The following is a 13672-nucleotide window of genomic DNA, read 5'->3' on the forward strand; positions in this document are numbered from 1 at the left end:
TTTAGTTGTGAAGCATGACAACTTTCTGTTTGAATGGTAAGTTTCAATTTTTTTGGCTTTTTTTTATGATAACTTCAGTGTAAAATATGTCAGGGTGGTGTTACTTCATGCCACACGTGTGATACTTATCATTTAGGGTACAAATATATGTTATGCAACAATACCAAATTAAGCATGGCACTTCCTTTGCCAAGGTCATCGTTGAAGCAAATATACATTTGTTTATATTTTCTGCAGTGGGTAATCAATCATTCTTTTAGCAAAATGTAACATACAATGACAACCAAAAACCGAACCAAATATAAACTTCAGAGTTTTCTCTGGCATGAACAAGTCACAAAAGGAACTTGGGTGGTATAACTAGGTAGTTTGATTTTATCGAAGAAAACATACCATCTACTTTCTGTGATACGGGGGCAAGTCATATTGATGGTTTTCTTCGAGTGTATCATGAGGATCCTGTATTTCTTTTGAACAAATAAAGTTACCAACAGAGAAAAAAGACATAAATTACTGAAGATCTAATAGGCGAGAGATTCTGGCCTTGTCTACAGAAATATATGATAGCTCAAATCTAATCAAATAACAACAACCTTTGTAGGCAAAGAGAAATTCAGAACAACATACAATAGGATGGTAGTTCTAAGCAGAGTTTGATGCCTAAACAAAACACCTTTCCTATGAATGTTGACGCTTAGAGGTCCGTTTTACTTTTGAACTTTGGCTATAAAGGACATCACTGTAAGAGGAAAAAATTCACAAGCTTTAGAAGGGGGCATAAATAAAAATGCATGCTGCCTTTGCGGCAGACCACGACGCCATCCTTATTATACAAAAACACCACAATCAAAAATCAAATGGGATCAGTAGTTCAGCACATAATCTGAAATTTTGAACATCAAAAAAATGTGAAATAATATGATAACTGACAGAAATCAAAGCTTACAGGAGTAGTTTCTCAGAAGAATGGCTCATCATGTACAAGCAGAATAATTTATGCAGCTGTATATATGAATACAGTGCATTGCCTATACTTTATTCTGTCATCACATTCTTTCTTAGGAACATATAAGAACAAACTTGCTTGCTTGGATCAGACCTGCAACTTCCTTCAGCGTACAACAACCAACAGTCATACTCTTGAATCCAGGTAAGATAGGTGAGTAAGTAAGTGATTAAGAAATATAAAGTACAAAGTAAATGTATTCAGTTTTTCTGTCGTGTGAGAAAAAAACAGAGAGAACATAGCTATTCTTGCATGCTGATCTGAAATGATACAACCCCCATTTCTTCAGTGTTTAACATGGAGACAATAAATCTGTGATTTTAACGTTTTCGCATCTAATCTATGTCGCCCATCCAACAATGTAGGATTGAATACATGATGTATACAAGTACCACCGGGCTTAGAAGGCAAGTATTATAGATATTTTTTTGTGCAGACAAATGTTCAAGAGCTCAGAAAATAGAACAACATTAAGACTCAAAAGCTACTCAAGCATTAAAATGAAAGAGGCTCAGCTGGCATAAAATTTGCAAACATCTGCTTTTAAGCTTGCGTATTCTATCTACTTCCTGTGTACAAGAAATAAAACAGTTTGAGATGAGGGAAACTTTCTATGAAAATATTCACAGGATATGTTTACTAAAATCACGCGGCCAAAATAAATCTCACCTTTATTACATGACGAAGAAATGGTCTTAAACTAATGCTTCAGTAGTAATTCACTGCAAAATAACATATCCAGAAATAACATGAGAGAGAGTAGTTTATCCTTCACTACATCATATAGATTACCTTGATTTATCTCACCAGCAACCTGCTTGGATTTCTTATCAAACACCCTTGTCGGCATGACACATAAAAGATCTTCAGAAACAACATGAGAGATAGAGAAGTGGTTAAGTTAGCAAATGGTAATAACAAGGGCAAATCATGAGTAAAAAAATCAATGTACATGAACTGCAGCAAAACCAATTGTTTAGCCAAAGTTCATAAATAAAATAGACCTTTAGGCATCAACATTCCAGTCGTGTTGAGGGCCAAGCATGAGGGAGAGACCCTGTGATGGCGAGCAGCGAGGAGGCGACCGTGAAGGAGACGCTCACCACCAGCCCTCTGGCAGAGCGAGCGAGACGATGAGCGCGTGAGGGCGGATGTCTTCCGGGTCTTTGCGCGTCCCCTGCCAGCTGCCTTCCGCCGCCCCTCCCGAAGAGTCCTCGGTGGCCACCCGGTTTATGAAACCCTGGCGAGGAGGCTATGGACTCAGCGATACGCTCTCCGTTTCACCACGATCCAGATGATCCGCATTGGCCCTCGTGGAGGAGCCCGAGGCAGCAAGACGGTGGGGCGCAGGTTGGCCACCATCGCGTGGGGGAGGCAGCGGGCCAGGGCGTCCTGTGAGGAGGCGGCGGGTTGCAAAGTCGCGTGTAGGGCTGGAATTTTAACTCGAAACTCGTGAGCTAAACGAGTAGCTCGTGACTCGGCTCGACTCGACTTGAACTCGATTACTAACAAGTCAAGTTGAGTTTTAATCTGAGCTCTTTAACAAAACGAGTTTAACAAGCCGAGCTAACGAGTTACTCGTTTAGCTTATTAAGCTCGTTAATCAGAAGGGACGTGAGATAAGTATCGATATTGTTGTAGATTATTGTCATTTATGGAGTGTACAAAGTGTTCCTTTAGTGTAAATTGTTGATTGTTGTGATTTGTGAAGAAAGTTCTATGTCTATAAATATATTCTTATAAAGTAATTGCATACGTAATATGTATGTTTTGTTATTCATGTCCATAACAAGCTAGTTCGCGAGATACACGAGTCGAGCCGAGTTTAAATCTAAACTTGTTATGTTAACGAGTTGAGTCGAGCTTACTCGTGATCTTAACGAGTTCTAACAAGTTGAGCCGTCTCGACTTGAATATCCCCTAGTCGAATGGAAGACGATGGAAGGATCAGATTGTGCCAGGCAGTTTTTTTTTTCCTTCACGGCCTGGGCGTGGTGTTGGAAATTTCGTCCATCGCAGAGTATCGTCCGCCAACAGTAATTGTACATACAAATTATGATCTCTGATTAGATGTATTTAGGCCATCAGATCTTATTCAGTTAACAATCTGACCGCATAGATCAGTCTGGGTAGACCTAATGGGATGGTCATAGAAAAGAAAATGCAACAGCACCTGCCCGTTCAGATTCGCCACGAACGCCGCGGCCTATCGCCCCTGATCCCATCAAAACAGCCATGTCAAACCACCATCGGCGCCCTGGCCTGTATCCACCAATCTTCCGTGGAGGTGAATCTGTCATCCGTCCCCTGGAAATCTGCCCCGGTCCATGATTCGAAACGAAGCCACAGCTGCTGTGTGAAATGGCAATGCACAAACAAGTGTGTGCAATCCTCTGGTTGAGATGAGCATAACAGGCAGGAGCTGTTGGAGGGCCAATTCCCACGCTCCAGGTTGTTCGCCGTGAGACATCTTCTATAAACCGCAAGCCACATAAAAAATCTGCATCGAGGCGGAGCTTTGGATTTTCAGATCGGTTTATAGCATGCAAAGCTAGTGTTCCCCAAAAAGAACAACTGGTAGGCGCTGTTGACCGAGAATTGACGATCGTCCGTCCGGGTCCAGATTGGCTAATGTTTGGGCGCGGTGCGCCGGCCGAACTTTCGGCCGGTTCACACGCCCCGCCTCCTTCCAGCGCCTTCATCTTCTACCTTCAACCTTACGCACGCATCCTTCCCCCTCCCTCCCTCCCCCTTCCCCCTTCTCCCCCCCCCCCCCCCCCAAGCGACTGGGCCACCATGAGCTCCATCGCCGGCGGCCAGGCGCTCCCTCGCTGGCCGGCATGGCCAGATCCATCCCCTACCTACAGTCTTCATGCGCGCTCATCCCCTCCCCCTCCTCCTGGGCTGCGTTTGGGCCACCACAAGCTCCCTTGACGGCTGCCATGCCCGGATCCTCCCGCGTTCTCATACAAGTGTTGCAACCGTCACCTAGAAAAGCTTCAACAGTTGTTGAAAAAAGCTTCAGCCATAGACATAGAAAGCTTCAATGGCACTGCACAACAAGGAGAAGCTGCAACCATAGTTGGATTTTGCTACTACCGGCAAAGCTTTTTGCTATATCCATCACCATCAGGCAGAGCTGCGACCTCGTGAGGACGACAATGATGTTTTTGCTGCAACCATAGCAGGATTTTGCTACTACCGTGGAGTTTTTTGCTACATCCATGTAAGGCGGAGCTGCGACCTCACGAAGGCGGCGACGACGTTTTTGTTGCACCCGTAGTTTGATTTTGCTACTACCTGTGATTTTTTTGCTACATCCATTCAAATGGCGTTGATTGACTCGCGTCCGTCGCCGACATATTTTCCTACATCGAGCATCAATGGCAAGGGCGGCAGAGCTACAACCGTCGTCGTCAAGAGCTGCAACCACAGGTGGAGCTATTGCATGGGTCAAGGCGATAACGAGGCCGGGAGGGTGGGGGGTCAGTGACGAGGACGGCCGGCGAGGGCGGGGTCCAGCGGGCGACGAGGAAGACCGGCAAGGGTGGGGACTTACGACGGGGACGACCAACGGAGGGGACAGGAGGCGCGGTGCCGTGCTCCCCGAGCGGGAGATGCGGATCCAGGCCGACTGCCCGAGGAAGAAGCTGGGGGCGATCTGTCCTTTTTATTTTACCTGGATCCAACGGCTGCATGGCTCACATCCGATGGCCTAGGCTGGACTGGCCGAAACTCTCGGCCGGTGCGCCGGCGCCTATAAGCACCCGTCCAGATTGGTATGTCCCTTGCGTCCGTGTCCTACATAAAAAATTATTGCACACCTAACTCTTCCACCACACGATCAAACGTTCCAAGATTCGTGATTAACCTGCAGCGCTCACGTACGCCAGGTTTTGGGCCGTTTTTTTTTCTGTCGCTGGGTGTGTTGTTTGCGAGGTAGCAGAATTACAATATCTCTATTAGTAGGTCATGGTCGCTTTGCGACGTCGTATGATAGGTCTGGCTCGGCCCTGAGGCGATCAGATGGCGAAAGCCCCGCCGCCACCGCCGCCGGCCGCCGCGCCGGCCGCGTGTGGCATGTCCTCCGCTCCCGTTCCCATGCGGGCAGTCGAAACCGCGGCGGCCTCGTCCGCCAATCGATCGTCCGGGTCAGACGGGCCCTGCGATCCTGCCGTCTTTGAACAGGACTCCCGGTGTCCTAGGCATCTACACAAGGAGTATCCTACGTCCGCTCACAAACACCCATCTAGGGTTTTGACGAAGCTGCCAAGGGCACAACGCAAACCACCAGAGTATACCCATGCGGCTGCCTCGGACCTGCCGCCTGCTAGCATGTCGGCGGCCTCGCAAAGCTCGGGCAAGATTCCGGTGGTAACCAAGGAGAACCCGGAGGCTGGTGGGGGCGCATATGGGGCTCCCTCCGTGGATGCTGCTCGCCCGAAGCCTCCTTCCGGGGGATCCGAGGCTGCTACACGAGTCAACCCGAGGCTAATGACGCCGGCGATCTGGGACCAGCTCAAGACGACAGGGATGACGGCGGGCACGACGGACTTGGTGCCGGCGGGCCGTGGGCACGACGGCCAGGACAGAGATGGATCGGAGGAGCTTGGTGCTATTTCAGGCACACTAAAGAAGCACGAGACCGGTGAGATGCTGGAGGGGCAGCAGTCTCATGCGCTTGGAGGGACTTGTGATCATGACATGCAGGAGGTGACAACCAAAAAGGAGGCAGTCGGCCCAGGGGCCGCCGACGAACTGACGGGGCCGGCGGAGCCCCGTCAGGAGCAATGAATATTTTAAGTTGGAACTGCCGGGGGGCAGGGAACTCCCGGACAGTTCGTGATCTTGTAAGCCTTGTGCAAGCTCACTCCCCTAGTATCGTTTCATTTGTGAAACTAGGCAGTCTAAGAATAAAATGAGTAGGTATCGTGCTCGGTTAGGTTTACGAGGTTTTGATGCTTCAGATAGTGTTGGTCTTAGTGGTGGTCTTGCTTTGTATTGGCATGAGTCCTTGAGTCTGGATGTAAAAACAATAAATGAGAGATATATTGACGCGTTCGTGACGAACGGCACGGGTGAGCCACCTTGGAGGCTCACTTGTGTCTACGGCGAGCCCCGAACGGAGGATCGGCATCGCATGTGGTCCATCCTTCGTGATCTGCACCGACAAGCCAACATGCCATGGGCAGTGGTTGGCGACTTCAATGAGGCCATGTGGGGCTTCGAACACTTTTCTGCAACACCAAGATCGGCAGGTCAGATGATCGACTTTCGTGATGTGCTTGAAGTATGTGGCTTGGGTGATCTTGGTTTTGCAGGGCTTCCACATACATATGACAATCGGCGTGGTGGCCAGGCGAATGTCAGGGTCCGCCTAGACCGGGCCATGGCAAATAACTCCTGGCAAGATTTGTTCGCACATGCGAAGGTGGAGCACCTGGTGGCTCCTAGTTTGGACCACCTACCAATTCTGCTACGTTGCTCGAAAGAGGAGCCAAGGCAGGATCAAGGGAGGAGGTGTCGGCAGTATGAGGTTATGTGGGAGAGGGATCCCACGCTTCCGGAGGTAATTATGAACACTTGGACTGAATTGGGATCAATGCTCAACCTTGGTGAGATTGCTTCTGGGCTAGGAAACTTGATGAAAAAGTTGCATGATTGGAGTAGGAAAAAATTTGGTAATGTAATCAAGGAAATTAACAAGTCTCGCTCTCGCCTAGAGGAACTAATGTCTATGAATGCAGATCGTAAGGAGATCAGAGAAGCAACTCACAAGATGAACGAACTCTTGTACCGGGAGGAGATGCTATGGATGCAACGATCACGGGTTGCATGGCTGAAGGAAGGAGACATAAACACGCAGTTCTTCCATAGGAAGGCTGTTTGGCGCGCCCGAAAAAATCGCATCAAATCCTTAATGGATGCGGCAAGTGTCATCCATAGGGATCATGAGGCTATGGCGGCCATGGTTACATCTTATTTTGCGAACTTATTTTCAGCTGATGATTCTCTATGTGCGGACCCTATGATTGATCTCATTAATCCTCGTGTTACTGACCTCATGAATGATGCTCTCTGCCTAGATTTCTCGGACAAGGAGATTGCGGATGCCTTGTTTCAGATTGGCCCCTTGAAGGCGCCAGGACCAGACGGGTTCCCTGCTTGCTTCTTTCAGAGAAACTGGGCGGTGATGAGGGACCAAGTAATTGCAGGTGTAAAAGAGTTTTTCCGAACGGGAGTGATGCCGAATGGGGTGAATGACACTGCTATAGTTCTCATCCCCAAGGTGGATAATCCGGAGAAACTGTCAGAGTTTCGGCCTATCAGTCTTTGCAACGTGATCTATAAGGTGGTATCAAAATGTTTGGTAAATCGCTTGCGCCCTATCCTAGATGATATTATCTCCCCTGAGCAGAGTGCATTTGTTCCCGGACGTCTGATTACAGATAATGCCTTAATTGAGTTTGAGTGCATCCACTATATACAGCAAGAGAAGGACCCGGAGAAGAGTTTTTGTGCCTATAAGTTGGATTTGTCTAAAGCTTATGACAGGGTTGATTGGATCTTCTTGGAGCGAATGATGCAAAAGATGGGTTTTGCTCGCCGTTGGGTGGACTGGATTATGGCATGCGTCACCTCGGTGAGATACACAGTGAAATTTAATGGAACCCTCTTGGATTCGTTCGCACCGTCGCGTGGGCTATGGCAAGGTGATCCTCTCTCCCCATTTTTATTCCTGTTTGTGGCTGATGGTCTCTCTGCTTTGTTGAAGGATGGGGAAAGCAAAGGTGATTACACTCCACTAAAAATCTGCCGCAGAGCCCCGGGCGTCTCTCACCTATTGTTTGCAGATGACACATTGCTCTTCTTCAAGGCTAAAGAGGAGCAAGCTTTGAAAGTACAGGAGGTGTTGAATACGTATGAAAAAGCTACAGGACAGTGTATTAATCCAGCCAAGTGTAGCGCATTGTTTGGTAATTCTTGTGCCATTGTGGACCAGGAGAAGGTGCGTGCTGTCTTACATATTGCAACAGTCACTTTTGAGGAAAAGTATCTTGGACTCCCCACACCAGAAGGTCGTATGTCTAGGGGGAAATTTCAGAATTTGCAGTCTCGTTTGATGAAGAGAATCATTGCTTGGGGCGACACCCTCTCGCTTGCTGGGAAAAAAATTATGATTAAAGCCGTTACCCAAGCCATCCCCACGTACATTATGGGGGTTTTCAAGTTGCCGATGTCTGTTTGCGATGACCTCAACAGAATGGTGAGGAACTTTTGGTGGGGTTCCACTGAAGGCAAGAGGAAAACTCATTGGATGGCATGGCCAAAAATCCTAGCTCATAAAACAAAGGGCGGTCTGGGCTTCAGAGATTTCCGAGTGTTTAACCAGGCTCTCCTTGCTCACCAGGCTTGGCGGCTTCTTACTAAGCCTAACAGTTTATGTGCGCAGGTGCTGAAAGCTAGGTACTATCCAGATGGAAGATTGGAGGACACGGTATTCTCAGGAAATGCCTCTCCGACGTGGCAGGCCATACAGTATGGCTTGGAGCTACTAAAGAAGGCCATCGTCTGGCGGGTCGGGGATGGCCAGTCCATCCGTATATGGCGGTATCGGTGGATACCGAGGGAGCCGTCGCACCAGCCTATCTCCCTCCAGGGCACATGCAGGCTTCGGCGGGTGTCCGAGCTCCTTGGCCTGAACGGGACCTGGCGTATGGACCTGCTCCGACGCCACTTTCTATCGGCAGATGTCGACGCGATCGCCAGCATCCGCACTTCGTCATGCGTCACCGAGGACATTATCTCATGGGCTCCGGAGAAGAACGGTATCTTCACCGTTTGATCCGCCTATTGCTTTGCCATGGACGAGCGCGAGCGTCCATCGGCTTCAGCCACGAGCAGGGCACCGGATGGTCGTCGCGCCATCTGGAAGATCATATGGGGGTGCCCTGCTCCCCCGAAGGTACGCGTGTTTGCTTGGAGAGTTGTTACAAATTCACTTGCTACCTGGGCAAACAAATTCTCCCGACACCTCGAGCTCACTAATATATGTCCCCTTTGTGGTGTGGAACGAGAGGATGGGTTCCATGCGTTCTGCAGGTGCCCACTAGCGAAGGAACTATGGCATGCGGTGGCCTTAGATTGGTCTATACCAAGCGTTGAAGCCATCCGGAACGTTGGGCCGGAGTGGCTCTTCACACTCCTAGAGCCGCTGGATGAGGTGACAAGAATGATTGTGCTCATGGTGATGTGGAGGATTTGGCATGTGCGGAATGAAATAACACACGAGAAGAAACCCCCACCCACAGAAGTATCTCGACGCTTCCTTCAGGGGTATATCAACTCACTCTTAGGCCTGAAGCAATACCCTAACGGAGATGTGGCCAAGGGTAAGATGGTGCTTAGTACACCACTGATGCGTACTACACAGTATGCGCCTCCCAAGGAGGAGCGCGGGTGGGCCGCTCCGACACCTGGCAGCACCAAGCTTAATGCAGATGGGAGTTTCATCCCAGCGACAGGAGCGGCTGGAGGGGGCATGGTCCTTCGAGATTCTCAAGGCGAGATCATCTTTAGTGCCTGCAGAGAGATAAGAGCATGCGATAATGCGCTCGGGGCAGAGTTAGCGGCGTGCCGGGAGGGCCTGGAGCTGGCACTCCACCGGACGAACACTCCCATTATAGTCGAGCTTGATTGTGCGAAGGCGATGTCCATGATCACAGCGCGAGGACAGGACCGGTCGGTCCATCGCGTCGTTGTTGAGGACATTAAGATACTAGTAGCAACGGAGGGAAGAGAGGTCTCTTTTAATCTTTGTTGTCGTTCGCAGAACAAAGTTAGTCATGAGCTCGCCAAGTATGGTAGGAGCACTCCCCGCACCGCTGTTTGGTTGCGCTCGGGATTAGACCTCATTGTAAGCTTGGCTCTGGCTGAGAAGCCTCCGTGAGTAATGAGAAATCTCTTTTCACCCGCAAAAAAGAGGTAGCAGAATTACGTACAGGATGGGCCACCATGTTATTGTTGCCTTGCCGCATTTTGTTTGGGCCTTTTTGTTTTTCATTTGTGTAGATATGCACAAGCTTGTCTCAAAAAAAAAAAAGCACAAGCAGTCTAATCAAAGATCTCCATTACCCTTGTCCGTGAGCTCCTTTTCCCGTTCCCACATCCATATTTATACACAGCTCATATTTTCTCTCATCCTTTTCTTCTCAAATTTAAAGCACATCTAGATTAGAATTAAGTACTCCCTCCGTCCCAGTTCGCAAGGCAAAGTTTTCAAATATCTTGGCCCAAGGTGAATTTTCATTGGCTCTGATTTTCCATGTAAAAACGTTAACCATCGGCGCTGCAATTAATTTGGAAAGTGAAAAGAACTTTATTTTCTAGTCTTTAATTGATTTGGCGCGATATTTTCCTCTGCCCCGCGCGCTGTTTCCGCCTCGCGCGCTCCTTCCTCCTTCGGCGCGATATTTCCCCCTTAAATTTTGCTATCGCGCCCAGATTTCTTTCTTAAACCAGATATTTGATTCCGCGCGCAAGGATTTCGTTCCAAACACAAACGAAAGAAGCGCCCAGATATCTTTATATAGCCATGGACTTACGTAGACGAACAGCCCAGTCTAGCGCCAATCTCATCTCCTCTCCTCCTCGATTTCATGGCGTCGGACGGGGGAGACGAGGGACATGATCGTCCGCCGCCTCTTGGCCTCCGAGGCCTGACTCGCGCTGCCTTCCTTCCTCGTTCCGGCGATGGCGGCGGCCTTCCTCCACTTCGTACTCGTCATGGCGGCGGCCTTCCTCCACTCGATCTTGCAGGTCGAGGACCACTGTCGTCATTCTCCATTGGAACGGCTGCCTCTACACCGGTGTCCAGCCCCAACGTCGGAGGGAGACGCCGCGTCGGTCTGTCGCGCCCACCTCGATCTCCTTCTCCGAATCAGGCAGGCTCGTCGAACTGGGCCACCTCGCCGGGCGGGAGCGGCAGTGCAAGCGCCGCCGGAAGGACGTCCTCCTACGTCGGCTTGAACATCATGAACGGCTCCATCTGCGTCGGACCAAATTCGTCTGTATTCTGCACGAGAGGTAGGTAGTCCTTCTTGCTTGATCAGGATATGCTGTCTCGTTCGACGATTGCATCAGGAAACTGCCTGTGAGTCGCTGCTGCAGGATGTTTGCCTCCGCTGATCTCCTTCCTTGTAGCTGTTTACTGTTTTGCTGTTGTTTTAGTTCTTTCTATGTTGTTTCGTTCTGAACTATCTTTCAGTTTGGGGAGTCAGTTTCTGTGAGCCGTGTAATGTACGTACGTACATCTTAGCTCTCCATGGATTGTGTGAAGTGAAGAATAAAAGGCCTTCGTCAGCCACAACATGAGAGACGCTATGTTTCGTTAGGAATAATTTGTTCTGTGACCGTATTTTTTTTCTTGTTTGGCCGTACATAAGATCAGCTATATGGATTCTGAATTGCTTGTTTTTGCTATGTAGACTGTACCAGTGAGTTTGCTGCATCTACTAACGGCAGAGAAGGCGGCTGGCGTGGCGCTGGATATAATCCAAATTTTGAGAACGCTGACGAGTATCCTCCATGGCTGGAACATGTAGAAGCACCTTCTGCAAAAGAGATTGATTTGAGTAGGTTTTTCATCTCCAACTCAACCATGATTTGTTTTCAGTTTTGTTTAGTAGCAGCATATTTGGTTTGTGCTTATGATTTGTTTTCATGTGTGTAGATGCTTTGGCTAACAAGAATAACAGAGAACAGTACACTGTCGAAGACAAGCGTAATATTTACGCTATGCTGCTTGCTCGAAATGGAGAGCGTGGAAGGTTAAAGGATGGGGTTTTGGATTCTGTTGTACATGATGGAAATTGTTCTCGGAGGTGCGTGAGTAGGATTTGGAAAGAAACGAAGACGGGAGGTGGCGTTAACTCTATCAAGAACAATTTGAAGTTAAAAACGGGAAGGAAGAAAATGAGTTTGGATATTGAGGTATTAGAAGCCATTCCACCTAGTGAGAGGACCACAATTCGACAAGTTGCTGCTGGACTTAACATGTCCAAAAGCACAGTTCACCGTAGGTATGAAAAAAAAGCATTAGTTCTTACATTTCGATGATGATCGAAATCATGATCAACTTTTCTTGTTTCTGTCTAGGTTGAAGGAGAAGGTAATGAGACGAGTTTCAAATGAACTGAAACCTTCATTAACTGAAGCCAACAAGAAGGCACGTGTGGCGTATTGCCTTGACAATTTGGAGCCAAGTTCATTGGAGGACAATCCCACTTTTAAAGCTAATTTTAACAAGGTTCATTTGGATGAGAAGATCTTCTACCGCACAAGGAAGACACATAAAATGTACTTGAGTCATAGAGATGAAGCACCAAAAAGAGAATGCAAACATAAAAACCACATCCAGCAGATCATGTTCTTGTCGGCTATGGCAAGGCCAAGGTATGATTCTCAAGGAAATTGTGTGTTTGATGGAAAAATAGGTGTGTGGGCATTTGTTGATTGGGTGCAAGCTCAAAAGAAGAGTGCTAACAGGTAAACTACCATGATGTTTTTTTAAGCATGATCTACATCAAGTGTGAAATTCGTTTGCTAAAGTAACATATTTTTTTCTTTCAATGTAGAGGGAGAGGAGAATGGGAGCTCAAGCCTTCATCTTCAGTGGACAGGAACAAAAGTAGGGAGTACATTGTGCAGTATGTACTGCCTGCTATAAAGGAAAAATGGCCTGAGAGTGATAGATGGAACACCGTGTACATTCAGCAAGACAATGCAAGAACTCATGTTTTAGCAAATGATCCCATTTTTGCAATGGAAGCGGCAAAGGGAGGTTGGGATATCAGAATTGTAAATCAACCACCAAATTCACCTGACTGTAACATACTTGATCTTGGGTGGTTTGCCTCCATTCAATCTATGTTCCATAGGAAAATGCCCAAAACCCTTGCAGAGATTGTTCAGAAGGTAGCACTCCATTTTAGCTATGCAACTTCTTAATGTTTGTGCACAGCGACCTAACTTCATGTTTTTTGAATTGTTCCACGGGTTAATGAAATCCTTGCTCAGTACCCACATCGTAAGCTTAATAGAATTTGGTTAAGCCATCAAGCTTGTATGAGGGAAATTATTAAGCACAAGGGGTCGATGCACTATGATACACCTCACATGAAGAAAAAAACATTAGACAGGCTAGGTCTACTGTCAGTCCGTCTGACGGTTGATAAAGATTATGTTGACGCTGCCATTGAGTATTTGAACTCACCTTAGGAGGAATGAGTGTTTTAGTTTATCACTGGAACAATTGCACTTTGTTGTTTAATCGCAGCAACAAAACTCATGTGATCACAAGAATTGGTCGTGCTCACTATACAATGCCCGCCCATGACTGCACATTCTCAAAGCATGGTGTACAAATGTTGTGGTCATTTTAGATGAGTACGTGAGACAAGTATTTTGAGTACTCCATACTCACAATCTAAACGGAAATAACCACTGCAATATCCTCACAATCTATAGATCACAAATAACAACTGCAATATTCATTCCATGATTCACATCAAGATTCATAATTTGAAAATAAATTCCACTGCAACAAGATCATGATTCATAAAACACACACCATCTTCACACATCAAGAGACATGGCTATTTCTTC

General features: G+C 47.6%; 2 protein-coding genes across 2 annotated transcripts; both read left to right on the plus strand.

Moving 5' to 3' along the window:
* Positions 1–9404: 9404 nt before the first annotated feature.
* Positions 9405–9956, plus strand: LOC147972595 (uncharacterized). Its single transcript, XM_087524399.1, has one exon. It carries the CDS (start codon positions 9405–9407, stop codon positions 9954–9956), a length of 552 nt encoding a protein of 183 aa, XP_087380525.1.
* A 2056-nt stretch (positions 9957–12012) lies between these two features.
* On the plus strand, positions 12013–13285 carry LOC147972596 (uncharacterized). The gene is made up of 4 exons (XM_087524401.1): positions 12013–12087; positions 12164–12553; positions 12643–12981; positions 13063–13285. The coding sequence occupies exons 1-4, from the start codon at positions 12062–12064 to the stop codon at positions 13283–13285; spliced, it is 978 nt and encodes a 325-aa protein (XP_087380527.1). The 5' UTR covers positions 12013–12061.
* The last annotated feature ends 387 nt before the right edge of the window (positions 13286–13672 follow it).

This window comes from Triticum urartu, chromosome 5A, assembly GCF_056163025.1.
Source record: "Triticum urartu cultivar PI428250 chromosome 5A, HENAU_Tu73, whole genome shotgun sequence".
In the NCBI taxonomy this organism is placed as follows: Eukaryota; Viridiplantae; Streptophyta; class Magnoliopsida; order Poales; family Poaceae; genus Triticum; species Triticum urartu.